The 19,100-nt window shown below is 49.1% G+C and overlaps 1 protein-coding gene across 26 annotated transcripts in view; it reads left to right on the top strand.

The window, feature by feature from the left end:
- ARPP21 (cAMP regulated phosphoprotein 21) overlaps positions 1-19,100 on the top strand; it is a 156,319-nt gene that overhangs the window by 86,772 nt on the left and 50,447 nt on the right. For 22 of the 26 annotated variants that reach the window (XM_053904049.1, XM_053904072.1, XM_053904071.1 and 19 more), the window contains 5 exons: positions 2,132-2,362; positions 9,803-9,984; positions 11,102-11,206; positions 12,159-12,419; positions 16,398-16,524. In XM_053904049.1, coding sequence (XP_053760024.1) covers positions 2,132-2,362; positions 9,803-9,984; positions 11,102-11,206; positions 12,159-12,419; positions 16,398-16,524 — 906 coding nt within the window. The remainder of the gene's footprint in view (positions 1-2,131; positions 2,363-9,802; positions 9,985-11,101; positions 11,207-12,158; positions 12,420-16,397; positions 16,525-19,100) is intronic. The other 4 variants (XM_053904064.1, XM_053904065.1, XM_053904061.1 and 1 more) reach the window with 3 other exon arrangements.

The following is a 19,100-nucleotide window of genomic DNA, read 5'->3' as shown; positions in this document are numbered from 1 at the left end:
GAGTCACCCAGGTGCCCCTCCTGTCTGTCTCTTGAGCCTTCACCAGAGTCCCCCATTTGTCTCCCTGATGCTTTGTCACCATACCTTCTGCCAGCTGCCCCTTGGGGTCCAGCTTCAACTTCTGAGCATCTCACTGGGGGCAGCCATTGGCTTTCTGTGCAGTGTCTCCTAGTACTTGGCACAGGCCTGGTCAGGGCCCTGGCCCCACCTGTATGTCGCTCAAGTGACCCCGGGCGTGGGGCGTGGTCCACGGGACCGCATTGTCTGGGTTTGAACCCAGAGTCTGCCACGCAAGAAGTATGCTTGGGAAATTGACTTAACATCTCTGAGGATTGATTCTCATCTTCAAAATGAGGTCGCTGTGAAACGAGATTGGATAATTCACACAGAGCGATTAGCACAGTGCTTGTCACGCAGATATACTGGTTAAATATTTGCACGGTTATCATGTCAGTCCCTGAGCGAAGGAGACCGGACACACTTCAACTCTCAGCACGCAAAGTCGTAAAGTTCTCAAATATCAATTTCATTTTTTTAACCAGCCTTTGAACGCGTCTCATCCTGTGCCCTTTATCACCATGGCTGGCATGCATTCCAGATCAAGAACTTCGGGAATGCTGGCTACGCGTAGAACGTAGATTGTTCTAGATTGTTCTACGTGTAGAACGTAGATTGTACGTAGATGGTTACGGGCTCTTAAAAGCTGGATGCAAGGCAGCAGCAAGGCCAGTTACGAACCCTGGCTGCGTCGTGGCTGCTGAACCACCCCCCTAAGGAGGGATCGCGGTCTCCATCTTTGCAAGTGTTGAGAGTTTAAGCTAAGTTGCTTTCCTTCCTATCCTTCTAACCTGTGGAATCCGATTCTTCACATCATCTTTGCATCGCCTTCTCACTGTTCCTGATGAAGGCGTTGCTCTTCTCCAGCTGACGGAGGGGCACGGTATTGCACACTGGGGTTTCCAGGTGTTTGCGCATACTAAGTGCTCCATAAACGTCACTGTCCTTCACAACTATGTCCTCCTTCTCCAAGCTCTCTCCGATGGCCCCTCTTCTCTGCAATGACATGCCGTATCCCTACCACTTGTTTTTAAAGGTCTCCAGTTGAACTCAAGGGCACATGTTAGCGTCTTGAAAACAATGTTAGCGCTTCCTTAATATGTCCCCTTTAATGACACAGAAGAGTGCATATGAATGACATAAGCTGAGAGTCGTGGGCTCATAATTTCAAAATCTTCTCGTACTCCGTTCTTGCCAACTATGGTACCATCCAAATCATCTGTTAGAATTCACTGATCCAGAAATGTTGCTTGGTGCCTTTTCTCTCCGATGCTCCGGTTAATATTCCATGCCCAGAACAGCCATGGTCAAGGGTGGCCAGAACTGCTCGTCTCTGGTCATGGTAAAGGGCAGGTAGTGCCTAATGGATGTGGGGTATAGCAGGTGTCTCTTTGTCCACGGTGCAGGGAGAGGGAGGTCGTTGGGTTCGATGCCACCTTGGAATCCAGTTACCTACATGTGTGCAAATTACAGAGTCCACAAACCTCCTACTAATAGGATTTCTGTGAACATGTGAAATGTGCATCTTAAGCACCCTCCGTTGGCATGATCTAGTTTCCTCTACTCACATCTGAGGGGGAGAGATTATTCCTAGCCATGCCCTTTCAGAATGCAGCTTTTGGGGCATGTTGGAGAACCAGTACCTTAGAGACAGGCCCAGGATCAGCACATTCTAGGACTGACTCCTTCTTAGACCGCCGTCTCTTTCATATCCACCTGGCGTTTTCTTCTCCTGACTCCAGGAGGACGGGCTTCTGGCTTTAATTACGCAGGGTGATGGGTGTCTCCAGGCGCTGAGTCCCCAGCTTTAGGGTACCATTTACCAATGTACCACCCTAGGGGCATGTGGGCGGCTGAAAGACAGTGCCCATTCCCAAGAAGTGGACATACCTGAAAAATACGTAGCAAACATCTCAATAAAATGTGAGCCCCAAATGTTGGAGGGACATATTTGTCGGCGCTCCGGTCCTGCGGCAGGCACCTCACATTCTTTAAGGATGGATTATGTAAACTAAGCCTTTGGAGCCTGAGCCCTCCGTGTTGGATGATTTCCTGATCCATTTCTCTGTGGCAGGCTCTGAGTCTAACAGCAGCACGGGCTCCTCCGGGTCGCTGCCCCGCACCCACGCACCTCTGCAGAGCGCGCCCCTGGCCCCAAGCGTGTCCACCGGCTCTCCTGGCTGCGTGCCCTATCCCGAGAACGGAGGAGGGGGCCAGGCCGCCCCTAGCACCAGCTACATCCTCCTTCCACTCGAGGCTGCGACAGGCATCCCGCCCGGAAGCATCCTGCTCAACCCGCATACAGGTTAGTTCCTTCCCTCTGCGACGGCCGGGGCTCAAGGTCAGAGTTCTGTGCATGTGTTTGAGCTTATAAATTCGTCAGCAAGTTTCTTGATTTAGGAAGAACGGATCTATAGCTGTCACCTCTGTCTCTGTACCGATACCAATATTTTTGTGTAGTTATCAATCTAGATTCTTCCCAGAAATATCCACTTGTCTCTCTGTCCTCTTGCCTTGACTGTGGTGTGTTTCATGTATTCCTGGGAGCTAAGATCAGAAACCGTGAAGTGGATGAGCTGGGAAAGACTAATTAAAATGCTGTGTTTTGTGGACTAAATCCCGGGCCAGTCTGTTTTTTTGTCATAAGTGTTCTTGCATCCGAGATATTTCACGAACTTGAGACATCGGTTGGGACACGTAGCAGATTCTTACCTATAGACGTTGCTTTCTGGCCTTAGAACTTCACCCATTTCCTGCTGAGGAATAAGGAATAGCACATAGGACAGAGGGAGAAAATTCTTGCATATTTTAGGGATTTTTAGGACTAGACTGGTTTTGGCGAGGTTCGGAAAATTGTTAACTTCGTGAGTACGCTTCTTCCAATGATGAGTGGTTCTTTCTTTTCGAAGTGGTCTTAACTGACCACTTAATTTCCACACTGATTCCAAAGGACCCAGATCGTTGAGGAAATAGGCTAATAAGCATCTGCCCTCATGTGGGAAACTTCTCAAACAGGGGCAATTATGGCCATGCCTCCAAGGCCATTTGGCAATATCCGCAGACATTCTGATGATCTTGGCCAACGGAGGAGGGGGCTGCTACTGACATCCAAGAAGGTAGAGGCCAGGGGGGCCGCTAAGCACCCTATAGGGCATAGAGCGGCCCCATCTAGCAGAGAATGATCCAGCCCAAAATGTCAGTAGTGCTGTGGTTGGAAACCCTGGGTTAGAAGGCTTCACATTGGCTGGTCACTTCTTTAGAAGCCTTTATAGGTAACTGGAAAAACATTGCATCGTCTCAAAGTATGTCTGAGGTTTGGTTTAGATGATTCCAGTGTGTGTCCTTGATTCACGACACTTGAAAATGCAAAAGTGAATGAGAACCTCATAAAAGGGATCTGACTCAATCTTCTCACATAGATAGCACTCCTAGTAATTAGGAAATGCAGAGAAACATGAGAACGATAGTAAAATAGTTACTTGAATAATTGCCACATTTTCATGAAAACATATGGCACATTCTCAAGGCACGGTGTTTGAGACGTTTTGAAAATGCCATAAGCTTGAGGGAAAAGAAGGCATAATCATTTTATTGAAAACCATTTGAAAGCTTTCGGAATAGATACTTCTAAGGAGAATATTAGATTGCTTTTAGTTTATTTGGATCATTGTAAGCACTAAAAGCAAATTAAAAGAAAACCAGGATTATATTCATTTCTCTGGGCACTGATCGAAGTATGGTCTGACTCTGTTGGCTTAAATCCCTTCACTTTTAATTGAGACGGAGGGCTTGCAGACAAGAACACACAGAAGCATTAGTTTTGAGTCATTTGTTTTAAGCAGGATTGCTGTGCCTTGTTTGTTTTAAGCAAAAAAGCTCAACAGAATTATTTTTTAGGGTGTAATGAAGAAATATTACTTGTGATGATATAATGGTCGAGCTGTGTTTTGTGTATATCATCCTGTATAATCTTGCTTCTAGAAAAAGAAATAAAGTGCTTTCTGGGGCCAGCTTCCAATTCTGATTCCTTGGATCCAGTCATTTAGAGCTGTCGCCAAAATATCTCCTTTGAAAAAGGATCTTAAGTGAGGAAAAGGATCTAATAACACCGTTAAACAGTTTCTCCATAAACACGTCCCTGACCCGACAGGTACTAGACATTAAAATATCCCCAAGACCAGGAAGAAAATGTGTTAATATCTCGTATACCATGGTTGGGTGATGGGATGTAAGGTGTATCTTTATGTGCGGTGTGTATATGGGTGCACGTCTGTCTGTCTGTCTCCCCCCCGTCTATTCGGTCTCGTGACCTACAACTGAAACCGGAAATTTGCCTCCTGGGGGTGGAACTCCTCTTTCCGTGTCATTGCTGTGGACCCCTGAAGTCCACACCTCTCGCCCTTCCCTAAATACCCTTCTGCCGAATACATGGTAGAAATTCTTTGGTACTAGCAACCAACAGCATGTGACTACTTTGCTACTTGCGTGGATAGTCCTTGGATTCATTGCCTCGTCACCAGTACATTTATAAGTTCCTTACGGGAAAGGGCCATCCTTGGCCACTTTTTTTTTTTTTTTTACATCACTAGAGTAGATAACAAAGTAGGCAGTGTGCTTACGCACAGATGCTCAATAATTGCGTCGTGTCAAAATAATGTCCCATGATATACCCATGATGCACTGATGTGGATAGTAGGACAGGTCTTTTTTTTAATTTGAGAATGTGGCTCTTGGATAAAACGAAGATAGCTGGATTTTGCGGATTTTTTTTAAATGTTTGTATTTATTGGGGCAGTGAGCGAGGGAGAGAGAACCCCACGCTGTCAGCACACCGCTGGACGGGGCCGGGGGGCGGGGGGGGGCTCGAAACCAAGAACCATGAGATCCCGACCTGAGCCGACATCAAGAGTTGGGCGCTTAACCGACTGAGCCACCCTGGTGCCCCAAAGTACGTCTTTAATTTTTTTGGAAGTTTGAGGCTAGTTGCCACATAACGCTGCATCAGTTTACGCGGTGATGTGATTCATCTGCCCCATGTGTTATGCTCTGCTCGCCACAAGCGTTGGCCACCATGCGTCCTCATCCGGCACCATTACAGCATCGTTGACCGCATTCTCTAGGCGGCGCCTTTCTTCCCCATGATTCTTTCATTCCAAGGCCGGGAGCCTGTACCTCCCACGTCCCCTCACCCGTTTTGCCCATCTCCTCTTCCCCCCTCCCTCTGGCCGCCACTGGTTTCGCTCTCTGTGCTGATAGGTCTGACTCCGCTTTTTGTTGACCTGTTTAAAGTCATCTGTCTTCGGCAGGCGTAAGACGAGCAATAGTGGCGAGACACTCAGGTGCCTGCCAAGTCACTCCTAACAAACGAAACAGGACGAATCTTCCCGTGTCAGCACCGCTGACCGGGCTCATCCCAAGTACCGTGTATTTGGCAGCCCAATAGCAAAGCCACCCACACTCCTTTCGGAGAGGTTGAGCGGAAAGCTCATCTTTGTCCGGCCGCTTTCTTTCAGTTCAGAGCTACCCAGAGATGCCAACGGGCATTAACATCCCCCAAGCACGCGTTAATGCCCTCGGATGGTGTTTTGCCATTTTGCTTTGCTTTCATCTCGTGCAAATGCACGCGCGTGTGAGGTGCGGGCCTGCCATTGGCTGGGACTTCGCTGTGAGCAGCCTTTTAGGGCTCATGGCTTTCCAGTGCCCCTGATGGGCTCCCATAACACCATACTTCGTGTTTCTCACAGGACTTCTGGCACCTGTTTATCCGAATTGCTTCCACCTCCTTCTGAAACGCACGGAGACGTTTTCGTCTGCTGTCTGTAAATGTATCTTTGCAACATCTGAGTTAACCCTCGCCCGTCCATAACCAGCAGCATCTCTGTAATTGGATCCGCCACCTTCTAAGGACTAGGAAAGGAAACTTTTTTTTTTTTATGCCCTCTCCATCTCTTTGAATAAAAACCCTCCTGCCAAGTACATGGCAGAAATGTGCTTGTGTTAGAAACTAAGAGCGTTGGATTACTTGGCTTCGAGTGCGAATTGCCCTTGGGTTCCTTTCCTCATTACCAGCGTATTTATAAGCTCTTTGTGGGGAGGGATGAGACTCAAGTTTTTGTGTTTGTTTTTGTCTGGCATCCCTGGAATGGATAAGGTGGTCCGAGTTCTCGTGCAGGTGCTCAATAATTTTATACGAATAAGATAGCATCTCCTGCACATCATTCATGATGACGTGGGGAGTAGAGAACTTTTCCACCTAAGGGGCACACAGCTGGGCGGGGGGGGCTCGAAACCAAGAACCAAGAACCAAGAACCTTTGTAGTTGAGGGCAATGAGCGCTCGGCCCTGGCCCAGCTCCCGGCACCCCGGCTTACCTCTGCCCCCTGCACCCTTTACCTGTGCCAGTGCACCTGCCAGGGCCTGCCGGGTATGCTTCAGCAGTTTCTGACATGAAAATCTCTTCTAAGCTGGCTAGTCCTAGGGCCAACTAGTCTTTCTGGCCCCTTTGGTCCTCAGCAGCTGTCATTCAAACTAATTGCCTGTATTCAGCTGTAATTGCATCTGGATTGGCAGGAAAGGCAGAATCTAGGGAGGCGACTGTTGCCTGACTTGAAAACCAACAGTCACCTGTCCTGGCTCTCTCGGGAAATTGTTTTTGTTCTCTTCCTGGCATACATCTTGCCGGTTTCCTTTCCTCACTTCTTTCCACCCCTCCTTAGTGAGCCTAATAGCTGCCCTTTATGCTGTCTTCTCTTCTAGAAGAGCCTGCTACCTCTCTCTACCCCAGGGATCTCTTAGTACTCTTCATATGCAATTATTTGGAGGCATTTCTTTTGTCCGGTTCATAGCACATTAATACTATTTCACACAGAGGGTCTAAAATGTGTCAAAAAGGACATCTGAATAATTTGCAGTTATGTTTTTCACCCTCATTATGGTCCGTTTTTCATGCTACCTTACTTCTCACTGGGGTAAATTGGAAGTTGTAGAAAACATAGTAAAGATTGTTTTCTTTTTACTTTCCATCTGTGCGTGCGTGTGTGTGTGTGTGTGTGTGTGTGTGCATAGAATGAGACTTATTTGTTTTTTCTCTTTTTTAGAGAGGCAGGGTAGGGGTAGAGAGAGGGGAAGAGAGAGAGAATCGGGCTCAGCGTGGAAGCATGGAGACCGACACAGGGCTTGATCCTGTGATCCTGGGATCACGACCTGAGCTGAAATAAAAAGTCAGACGCTTAACCGACTGAGCCACCCAGGCGCCCCAGAATGAGACTGAGTTTGAAATGACTTCTGATGAAGTTATTGTGAACATTTTTTTCAACACTAGGTCTCTAAAATTTTCCTCTCATCTTTTTACAATTCCAAAAAGGGGAGGGGGCTAAGAATTCGAACACTAAATAGGCTGATAGATTTTTGGAAATTGAACTTTTTTTTTCATTCTTCCCCCAATTGCTGCTTTCGGGGAGGAAAAATGGGTTGCAGATTGTAAGACAAGAAGGAAGTTATTTCTGAAAAAAAGAAAATAGGACTTAAAACAATGAAATGGAGCTAAAGTTAAATGGCAGTGATAGGAAAACAGGTACCCAGGAAGAACATTAATATTTTAAATACCTCTAAATTGAGTCATTGTTCTGTGACTCTAATTCTGGCACATTTGCTTTTCCATCACAGCACATGGTGAATGGTTATGAAACTGTTGTCAGAACTTTTCTGGCGGGTACGTTCGTGAATATGCAGCGTGGAAAGGCCATGTCTCTCTCTCTCTCTCTCTCTCTCTCTCTCTCTCTCACACACACACACACACACACACACACCAGTATATCTGGGCTGAAATTGTGGGCTAGTGATGGGGACCACTAATCTCCTCTTCCAGTTCCCTGCCAGGCTGAAATAAAGTCTTTGGCTCCACCTACGACCCCAGCCTCTGCCTTCCAGCCCTACTCCAGAATATTTTCTCGCTGTAATTTATAAAATGCACACACCAGGCGTGTGGCCTTGGTAGGTGTTTGAGTATAGGAACACCTGTGTGAACACTGCCAGGAAGGAGACGCAGAACACGTCTAGTCTCCTGGCGGGCTCCCTCCTGCCCCCATTAGAGGTCCCACCATTCACGCTCCCATTACCGTTAAGTGTTGTCTGACCTTGAATGTATTCGAAATGCAGTTGTGGATTTCCATAGTTGCTACCCTTCGGGGCCTGGTTTCTTTTACTTACCTTACATTAGCTAATTAGCTCCCATTTTATAACAGTCTGTTCTTGTTGAATACCGCGCACTGGGTTTGTTTTGTTTGTTTGTTTGTTTGTTTGTTTTGGGTTTTTTTTTTTCACTAGAATTCAGCTTCTGTATGTTCACCCTCTGACCTGTTCTACTTTGTTGCTAACTTTCCTCACACCACTGATGACCTTTGGTTGTTTTTCATATATATATTGTTAATGAAAAAGGCTGCCTTCCTCAGCTGTCACAAGCTGCATGCACTGGACGAGAGTGCTCTTGGGGGCCCCACTTACCAGAACCACGTAGGGGGAGGCTTGAGACGCTGTGCTTGTGAAACTGCTTCTGACATCTCAAATGCGAAGCCGGATATTCTGATTCTTTTCGGTCTTTTTCTGCCAGTCCTGAGCGTGATCCCACCTTGAAACACAGCCCCCACCCCTCCTGCCTTCTCACGCATTAAGGAATTTTCAGGCACTATTGACGTTTTTCATCGTATCTCACTGTAGCCTGGACACGTGACGTAAACGGGGATAGTCCACTCAAGTTATTTGGTGCAATGGGAAGACTTTGGAGTCATTCTGACTGGGGCCGTTTCCTGGCCCTCACTTCCTGAATGAGTTGCATGGTCCATCTGAGCCCTAGTTTTTTTGTGTCTAAGGTGGAATGAGATCACGTGAGCTCACTGGAGTTGCTGAGCTCATGTGTGTGAGCCTGTCCCTGGCACCTGATTGGTTCTCTCCTCCACCTTCCTTTTCCTCCTCTTCTGTCTGCTGCTTTTTCCCTGCCTCCCCTCTTCCGTCCTCCTTCCCCATAACCTTTCCAGTGGGCCCCCGTTGCCTCTTCTGCGACCTGGGGAGATGACACTTTCCTTCCTGCCAGAGTCCGGCTGAGGGTCCGCGCCCCTATTTTGTCAACCATAAAACCCTCCTCAAACAGTCGTAATAATCACAGTGCGCCACGCCGTTATTTCCAAGGGCAAAATCACGCGCATTCGCTCCGCTGTTACGCGATGATGCTGTGATGCTCTTGTTACGCATCACCTTTCGAGCCTAAGCCCCTGCATTGTCCGTGTTGCTTCTGTTCAGAGAAGTGAGTCTGTGGCTGGCGTGTGCCCTCGTGTGTACGTATCCGTAGAACTGATCACGGTTCTGAGTTGGCGGCAGGGTGACGGGAAGCGAAACACGTGTGACCCAGTGTAGCTGGAGCTGGGTCAACGGAAAGCAGCCTTGTCTCTCAGCGTGTGCCTCTCAGTGTGTGCGTCTGCACCCAGATGCGCTTAGCGTTAGCAAATCTCCCTGAAGGCAGTGGATTTATTTGTTGCTTCTCAAATTGCTCCGGGCTTAACTCAGTTAGCTAGCTTAACCAGATAGGTCGTCAACAGGGAAGTCTTCACGCCCGTGAAGGTTCTGGTGTCCTGGATGTCCACTGCCCTGCCCCTTTACCTTACGTTCCTTTTGGGGTCTCTTCTCACACGGCTCTTCCTGCTAAAGGACTGTCTGAGGAGCTCATCTGAACCAAACGGTGATTCCGTTGCAGGCCAGCCCTTTGTGAATCCCGACGGAACCCCTGCCATATACAACCCCCCCAGCAGCCAGCAGCCCCTGCGAGGCACCATGATGGGGCAGTCCCAGCAGCCGCCACAGCAGCAGCCCTCTCCTCAGCCACAGCAGCAGGTGCAGCCACCCCAGCCACACTTGGCGGGCCCACTGGTCACTCAGGTAGGAGCTGGCGGGAAGGCGGGGAGGGGGAGTGTTCCAGGGCAAAGGTGCACAGTCCTCAGAGCAGCAAGCGGTGCCTCGGGAAGAGGGGATATTTGCCACTGGGCTCACCTCCACCCACTGGTAAACAAAACCAGCCTAGAGCCCTTGACGGCCCGTTGACAAGATTTCATCTGGATCCTTCAGTTTCGATAGACGTGAACGCCCCAGCCAGTGATCTGCTTAGCGAGCACACTGCCAAGTTCTTTCTTAGGTCTGGATGCTGTTTTTTCTGCATCAAGGAGCCCGTCTTGGAGGCTGAACTCATAACTTCAACCAGGCCTTTGTGTCGCCTGGCTCATTCATTCCCAACACAGGCCGCGGGCTCATGGCCGCAAAGGGATCGTACTGAACACTTTATCAATGGCAAGAACAGAAATCAGTTCATTCGGGGGTAGCCCGGCTGTTCGTTGAGAGATGTGGAGGAGCCCTCCTTTCGGAGGGCACCACGTGGAAGTGTCCACAGAAAACTGTAGCGTCCCAAGTAGGTTTCCAGAGTGAACCTCGTTTGTATTTTTCTGAAAACCCTTACTTTTTAGTCCTTGGGCAGTATTGTTAGACCCGTTAGAGTCAGCTAACCACAGCGACATGAAATATATTTCAGTAACTTCTTTTATTTTCATATTCTTAACGTTTATATTTGGGGGAGAGAGGGAGAGAGAGAGAGAGCGAGTGGGGGAGGAGCAGAGAGAGAGGGAGACACAGAATCCGAAGCAGGCTCCAGGCTCCGAGCTGTCAGCACAGAGCCCGACGCCCGGCTCGAACTCATGAAACGTCAGATCATGACCTGAGCCAAAGTCAGACACTTCATTAACCGAGAATGAGCCACCCAGGCGCCGCCATATTGCAGTAACTTCTTAAAGGAGTGTTCACTCTGTGCAAACATGCCTCCTGCGAGGCTGGCTGGCTGGGGTCTGCATGGCTTTGACCTTCCGTTGGTGGCTGGCTCCCCTCTCGGGGGTGCGCCGAGCCAAGAGGACCCATAGGGATGTGGTGGGCTTCTGGTGAGGTAGCCTTCCTGTGGGATTGCTGCCCCCCGTGCTTCCCTGTTACCTGATCAGCTTTCTCTTTCCTCCAGTCGGTGCAGGGGCTACAGGCTTCCTCTCAGTCAGTGCAATACCCAGCGGTCTCTTTTCCTCCCCAGCATCTCCTGCCTGTGTCTCCAACGCAGCAGTTCCCCATGGTACTGTATGACATGCTTGTGACCTTGTCCCCGGGAGCGCATGTTGGCTGGTTTTACTCCTGTCCTGTGCGGGGCTGGCTGACGCTGGGTGGGTGCCCCGGGCTGACCGTGAGGGGGCATACGTGAGTGTCTCATTCCAGAGCACTGCAGCCCGTCTCCAAAATAACGGTTTCCCTTCTGTCATCGGTCCCGTGGTTGCTGCTTCCGCGATCGGGTATCCTGCCGAGACTTTACCTACCAGCTGAGCAGGAATGAAATGCCCTTAGAGTTGGAAGTCAGCAACAGAGAGACCCATGACCTTGGCGCGAGGGTTTGGGAAACTGCTTAAAGTCAGTTGACGTGGTCACCAGCGTCACCCTGTGCTCCTGATGTGGGGGTTCTCCTAGCTCCCCAATCCCCCATTCTCCCTTCCTTTCCCATCAGTGGACTAGGTCCTTTTGGACAAGAGGAAATGAGCATGTCCCCTAAATTCCAAGCGAGGCAGGTGAACCATACTCCCCAGTATGCAAAGGAAATCCCACTCGTGCTGGCTGGCTGCATCTCTGCGGTAGCCATGTGTGATGGTGACTACAAGGTCCTTCTGCCTCTCTACAGAAGGCAGAGGCTGTGATGACTCCCAGGGAGACCAGCTGACCCCTCAGGACAAGCCCTCCCTGTCTCAGCACTACCCTGAGGAGCCTGAGCCCTCAGTGAAAAGATAATGATTTGTTTCCATTGAAAGGGGGAGATTTGGTCAAATTGTTTACCGTCTCCGATCCACCAGATGATTAAAATCTGTTCCCCCTTGCTATGTCCTCTTGTTGTTCTGGACAGAGAATTCCTTTCTGGTAGCGTTTCCAATTTGTATGCCCTGCCCGTCCCGCGGCGACAAGCATGTGGCCCGTGTCTGCCTCTGTGTGCCTCTCCCCTTACTAAGCTGATCTTGCTAATTTCCTGTTTTGCTTCCGCGCAGAGAGACGATGTGGCGACGCAGTTCACCCAGATGAACCTGAGCCGGCAATCCTCAGGAGAGACTCCTGAGCCCCCATCTGGTCCTGTCTACCCAGCGTCCCTCATGCCACAGCCAGCCCAACAGCCAAGCTACGTCATTGCCTCCACAGGCCAGCAGCTCCCTGCTGGGGGGTTCTCGGGCTCTGGACCTTCCATCTCCCAGCAGGTCCTCCAGGCCCCTCCCTCACCACAGGGATTTGTGCAACAGCCTCCACCTGCACAGGTCAGTGTGTGTTTGTTTTCTCTCACACCTGCGACTTACAGTTGATTCGTTGGGTATGTTGATCTCTGTCTTTCCGTGTAGAATTTCCCCAGGTTTTTCCCCAGGTCAACCTGTCTTGCTCTTTCTGGTCCGTACTGAGATTCCCCACCTGCAGAAGCCGGTCTGTCCTGTTCGGCAGCTGGGCAAAGCCTTGGGGCTCAGAAAGTGAGTTTGACGAAACTAACCCAACTGCCCCCGTGATGCACTGGGGGCGTGTCCCATTTTCCAGGCTTCTGGTACAGGAGCCACAGGAAAGCATTCCCTGCCCTGCAACGTCCTTCCTGTTCACCGGATTGCCCAGAAAGGGAAAAAAAGGCAGGCAAAAGAGAGCCTACTCCTGGGGGACTTTCGACTCTCCCCTTCTGCTGCTCTGGAAATGTGTTCTTTCCTCAAGCATTCTCTGGTGCTCCGGGCAGGAGCCCCTCTATGAATATAAAGGAGGAAGATGAAGCGGAGGTCCACTGTCCTTTCCTTTCCCTGGGGTGGGGGGGGAGCCAAGCTCCTGTGTGCTCTCACAGGTAGTCATTAATCATATTTAATTGACTCGAGCATGTAAGACACCACAGATCACTGATTTTTACTGTCTTCCCCAAGACTGATTATCTGTTACTGTTCACCAGCAAACATCTCTGGTGCTCTCCCGGGGATCCCTTTGCAGAATATTGCAAGTGATTACTGTCAAGATGTAAAATGCACAGAGGCGTTTTCTGGTCCATTTTCAAGGCACACGTATCCCAAGCAAATTCCATCCTAATTAAGAAATATTGCATTGGATGAGCTGTTTAAAGTACGCTGTCACCTTCGTATTATTTGTTGCGGTGCCTTAACATCTTGAGTAAATTATTTTCTTTTCGAGCCGTGCGAAACCCTTCACCATGAAACGGTCTTCATTCAGTTGTTCATTTTATTTGGAATGATTAATTAATAGTTCGTCTTCAGTCGCCTTCTCTGAAATATCTCTTCACCAGTAGGACTTGAGGGGCTGTGAAAAAATAATTTTAAGCTACCGGAAGAAGGGCCTCATTCATATATTAATTATTTTAGCAATAAATTAAATACTTTACATTTAATTAATGGGAAAAATAGTGTAGCTCTTTTATCCTAAGTAGCATCTAAGTGTCCTTACCCATTTCTGCTATCAAGGAGAAGAGCTGGCAGAATGTTTAATTGAAGACTTTTTTTTAAGATGGGAAAAAAAAAAACAAAACATCTTCCTTGATGAATGAATTTCAGCATTCGTGCTCTGCAGGAGCAAAGACAACCCAGAACCCCTGGTGTGTCTGCAACAGAAACACTTTCATCCTTTCTTTAGAAGATTTGGGAATAGAAATGGACGGGAGAGAGGGGGGAAGAGATTTTTAAATATGGCTGCTTTTTTTTTTTTCTCATTTCTTTCTTTCCTCTCCTAATCCACTGATATTTTTGGTTCTCCGTGATTTCACACAGTTGTCTGAAAATATATTTTCTCCTTTGGGGGGCTGTCCTTACCTTTTTCTCCCTTCCAACCTTCCATCTGGATCCTCTGGTGATTCCTCTTAGCCCCGCTCTGCTTCCTTCTTCCATGAGAGAGGCTTAGGATGAGCCAAGTGCCCATGTCCCGTGGGTGTGACATGATAGGGAGCTAAAACTCCTAAGAGCTGGCCAGTGCCCTGCCTGGGAGAGGTACTGGATGGAGGTGACCAGATCTCTAGCACAGCCCTTCGGGGTATCAGAGAAGAAGAAGAAGAAGAAAAAGGAGAAGGAGAAGGAGAAGGAGAAGCAGAAGGAGAAGGAGAAGGAGAAGGAGAAGGAGAAGGAGAAGGAGAAGGAGAAGGAGAAGGAGAAGGAGAAAGAGAAAGAAGGAGAAGGAGAAGGAGAAAACAGAACAGCTTAGCACTAAAACTTGAGGCTCTCCTTCAGGAGGTTACACTTTCATCCAAACCATTAGGGTGCAGCAGGAAATTGTCAAGTGTTTGAACTCTGTCCCTCATCCCTGAAGGTATTTTCATGTTTCATATTGAATGTGAGAGAAGAGACCAAGGACTGGGTAATATATTTATGAGCTCAAATTGAATCAAATCAGAGTTTCCTAAAGGAACAAACTGTTATTCTTCCTAAAGGACCTATAAATAAATATAAGACTCGTAATATGGAATAAATTCCATAATAGCTGTTCTTATTCTTAATATTAGGAGGCATCTGATATACAATGGTGGTAATCTTTAAGAGCACCATGATGTACCAGAGCATAACTAAAACCTGTTATTACTCTAGGATTATTTGGAATGTTATTGTTATAAATTGCCTCACAAAGAAAGGGAGAAGTAGGGAGAAAACAATCACTATACACAAAATGTACAATCAGTTAGTTGCCGCATAGTGACCCGTGCTCACTGGAAACTCGTTCGGTCTCTTACCCTTGGATATCCATAGAGCCAGTCCGAATGAGAATTCCTAACAATGCCACCAGATTGTAGAACCACGGTGCAACGTGAACGGAGTTATCTTTTGTTCCTACTTTATGCTAAGGCAAGGAAACATGATATATGTGTTTCAGGAGCAAGATTGAAGTAAAAAAGTGTTTCCTCTTTGACTTGAACACATCAGAAAATGACATATCTGTTAAAAACCACAGCTCTCAAACAGGTGGCTTGTAAGTTTACTCTGTGCACGTGACACTTGAAGGCCGTGTCCTGGCGTGCCTCTCTTTACACTGTAAAGAAGCTGATAGAAGAATGTTCAGAAGCCTGGAGATGAAAAAAAAATATTTAGGGTTCGTGAGAAAACAGCCTTAATATAAATGACCTGAGGCAAGCAAGGAAGCCTTTCCAAATCAAGAGACATTTGATTGGAAGCTTATTGGAAATAATTAGAACATTTTCAGCCATTCCTGGTCATTAGGAAGGGACATTGTTCCTGTTTTCAGATAGAACAGAAATTCGTGTGGATGCTGGCTTCGTGCCGATCACTCTGCTTTGATAGACTTGACCGTATTTTGCCACGCCATCCAGTGCTTCTTTTGGGCTGGAGACGAGCAGTTTTCATGTCTCACCTGTGTTTCCATTGGAAAAAATAACCCAAGTTAGATATAATATTTTTTGAAGTTTTATTTATTTATTTGTTCATTCATTCATTCATTTTGGGAGAGGGAGTGAGCATGAGCAGGGGAGGGGGAGAGAGAAAGAGAATCCCAAGCCAGGCTGTGCACCGTCCGTGCAGATCAAGACCTGAGCCGCAATCAGGAGTCGGGAGCTTAACTGACTGAGCCACCCAGGCACCCCTCAAGTTAGATTATTTAATATTTAGAACTACCATGAACTTTCTGTTGTCGTGGATGACTGTTTCGTTCACTCTTCTTTTCAGTTTGAAAACACAAAATGCAGTGTTTTGAGACAATATCCACCGTGTTGCCCAGGACTAGGTCAGCAGTTAGAGCAGGACTCAGCAGGGACGGCTCAGCTCTGCCACCTATGGGGGCGGCTTGGCCGAGGCTGGAACATCCAAGATGGCCTCGCTCACTTGCTCAGAACATTGATGCCGCCTGGCCGCCGGGACACCTCTCTTCTCCTCATGGCCTCTTTCTCCAGCAGAATAGCCTGGACTTCCTTTCCTGGCGGCTGGATGCCCCTCCCGTGTGAGCAGAAGCTTCCAGTCTTCTCAAGCATCAGGAGTCGCCATTTCTGCCTCACGGCGTTGGTCAAAGCGCCTCACACAGCCAGCCCAGACTCGGGCTTGGAGACTAGATGTCCCATCTTCGCGAGAAGAGTAGCGGGCACCCCGCATGCAGCCCAGGGGGAAGTGTTTGGTGGCCATCTGTACAATCGACTGTGATCAGGCCGTGTCCTAGGATGACCGTAGATTTTACGTCCAGAAGGGTTACTTCCCGTATGGTTCTCGTCCGCTGCGGGTTTTCTCTACGTACGGTTCTCATCCCCGGTGGTTTTTCTCTTTCTTCCGCAGATGCCCGTCTATTATTACCCATCCGGTCAGTACCCTACCTCAGCCACACAGCAGTACCGGCCCCTGGCCTCCGTTCAGTACGGTGCTCAGAGGGGTCAGCAGATACCGCAGGCCGCACAGCAAGCAGGTACGTGGCCTCTCGTTTCCCGCCTCCTCCCCTAACCTAGCGCTGCCTGCACGTAAATCTCTCGGCCGTCCTCTTCGGACGAGTGTCCACGCTCGGCAGTTTCAATCCCCTCGTGTCCCTCACCCAGAGAAGATAACGGGGCGTCGGAGGAACTCTGGGAAAGTCACGGGCACGAGAAGGTGAAGCCCACGTCACGCCGGCGCCCCAGACACGCATGCTGAGCGCCGTCTCCACAAGTTCTTTGTGGACCTTCTTGGTTTCTTTCAAAGCAAGAGTGCCAACCACGTCCTTAGCTTCCTAGTTCGTGCCTTTCCTTGCTTTCTTTTTTTTTTTTTTTTTTTTGGTCCTTTTCGACTCGAAGACAATCCTTCCGCTGTTCCTAGGGCCAGGGGGACGACATTAGCTGGTTTCTCTACCTTCCTCCAAAGTACCGTCTGTAGAAGGCGGCCCCGGACCTCGCAGCCCGTGTCACCCGATGGAAGCGACTCTGTGCGTGGCTCGCTTTCTCGAGGGCCACCTGCCTCCCGCCCAGAGCTCGGCAGCCGCTGTGCAGTGGGAAGGGGGGCCGATACACTGTACGAGAGTGAGTAGCAGGTCTCACAGTGAACCGGTCTCTTTCCCTACTGTGTCACACTCCTGATGGCGTGCCGGTGTCCAGACAGCAGCAGGAACCCAGCAGGGCTGAGTGGCTCGTACTGGGGACGGGCTGGGGTCCTTCCTGCTGGCCGCTCTGCAGGGGACACCGTTCATTGCCACGCCGAAGACCACCTGCCCGGGGGACTCTGCCTGCCGTAAGTAGGTCGTGCCAGGGCGCGGGCTCCCGCTGCCGCTCCTGATCGGCTGTCCCGCCGTGCGACGTCTGTGCTCAGTAGAAGGCTGTGCACATGTGATATGTACATATACGTGCGTGTGGTATGTGCGGGACGTGGACGGTTTTTATAAGCTGGTGGAAAGCAACGCCCTTGCCAAGGATTAACGCCAAGAACGGGCACGCTGAGACTATGAACGCGGACATGACGAGCGTCTTGTCAGATTGGAGAAAGAATTCAGTCCCTCTGTATCGGAGCGAGCGATACGTTCTCTGATTTGTCTCGTGGCCTATTTAATGTCCGTGGGAGAAGAGTTAGGGAAACGTATGGCAGCCGGCCAGACTTCTTCTCGTTTCAACACTGTATTCATTTAGGGGAAAAAATGTACATTGACCTCTGAACTGGCTTTACGTTTTTCCTTTTTTTTTTTTTTTTTAATGTTTATTTTTGAAAGAGAGGGGAGGAGAGAGAGAGAGAGAAAGAGAGAGCCGGTGCACAAGAGAGCACGAGCAGGGGAGGGGCAGGGAGTGAGGGGAACAGAGGATCCGAAGCAGGTTCTGTGCCGACAGCAGAGAGCCTGATGTGGGGCTCGAGCTCATGAACCGTGAGATCATGACCCGAGCCCAAGTCGGACGCTTAACCAAATGAGCCACCCAGGCGGCCCTACGTTTTTCTAATAACACAAAAACGTTTACAATGATTAGTTTTTTTTGTTTTTTGTTGTTTTCAAGCATTTGGTAATGTTTCCTCTGAAGGGGGAAAACGTTCTAGCTCTATCACTTGGTGGTAACTATGCCATCAATTCAGATATATGCTGTAGTAACGTGTTGCTTGCCTTCCTTCTGCTAATGTTTGTCAGAAAGTTAAGCTGTGACCTCCTAGCTGCTGGTCCATGGGTCCCAGTGAAGTGTTCCTTTTGGCTGCCAATCCCTGTAGGAGAGACATTGACGTCCATTGATAACGATTGGCTAGATTTTAGTTTACTGCCATCGTTTGACAGTTTTCTGAGAAGGTGTGTGAGTCTTGCATTAGAGTATATAGCTCCTACACAGGAGTGCGGTTACAGATATGCTAGAACCTACCAAGCCGGAAAACCCCAGGTTTGGGTGAGGGGCTGAGAGAGTTGGATGAATGAATGTGTTCATCCGAAAGTAGACTGAATCAACCCAAGTAGATTTAAGACAAGCCTTGGGCTTCCCCTGACTCTCCCCCACGAACTTTATTGGTGAGCGTCAACACCAACGAGAACGCTGTGACATTTTTTGTCTTTTTGAAAACACTGCGGGAGGGTTTGGGGGTGCGAAACCTCCCCCCTCCCGCGCCCACCATCTCAGAGAGACCTGACTGGCCCCAACTACATCCCGTGGCAGCCTGGTGACATTGACTTGTCCCATGCCCCCACATCACCGTGGGGATGCCACCCCCCCCAAGGTGAGGTCATGGCACCGTAATTAGAGGGGTGCGTTTCAAAGGGGTATCCTGCTCCCAATAGGAGTGAGTGCTTTGGGCGGCAAAGAAGCGAGTGGAGCTAAGGTGGCCTGTGGGGACTGGGGAGATGAGAAAAGGGAAGTGATGCTGCGGGAACAAAATCCTCCCGAAGCAACACCATCGACATACATACGTGGACTGAGACGTTTACGCTCCTAGCTTTTGAGACCACCACACCCGATATCAGCCTAAAATCTCAATGCAGTTTCCACCGCGGTGTTGAATTGACTGAGGGTCTGGGAGGACGGACGGTGTCCCCTGACCTCACTGAGATTCACC

This window comes from Panthera pardus, unplaced genomic scaffold (assembly GCF_024362965.1).
Source record: "Panthera pardus isolate Hobbes unplaced genomic scaffold, ASM2436296v1 HiC_scaffold_16, whole genome shotgun sequence".
Lineage (NCBI taxonomy): Eukaryota > Metazoa > Chordata > Mammalia > Carnivora > Felidae > Panthera > Panthera pardus.
The sequence above is the reverse complement of the archived record's forward strand: the minus strand, read 5'-3'. Positions and strand labels throughout refer to the sequence as shown.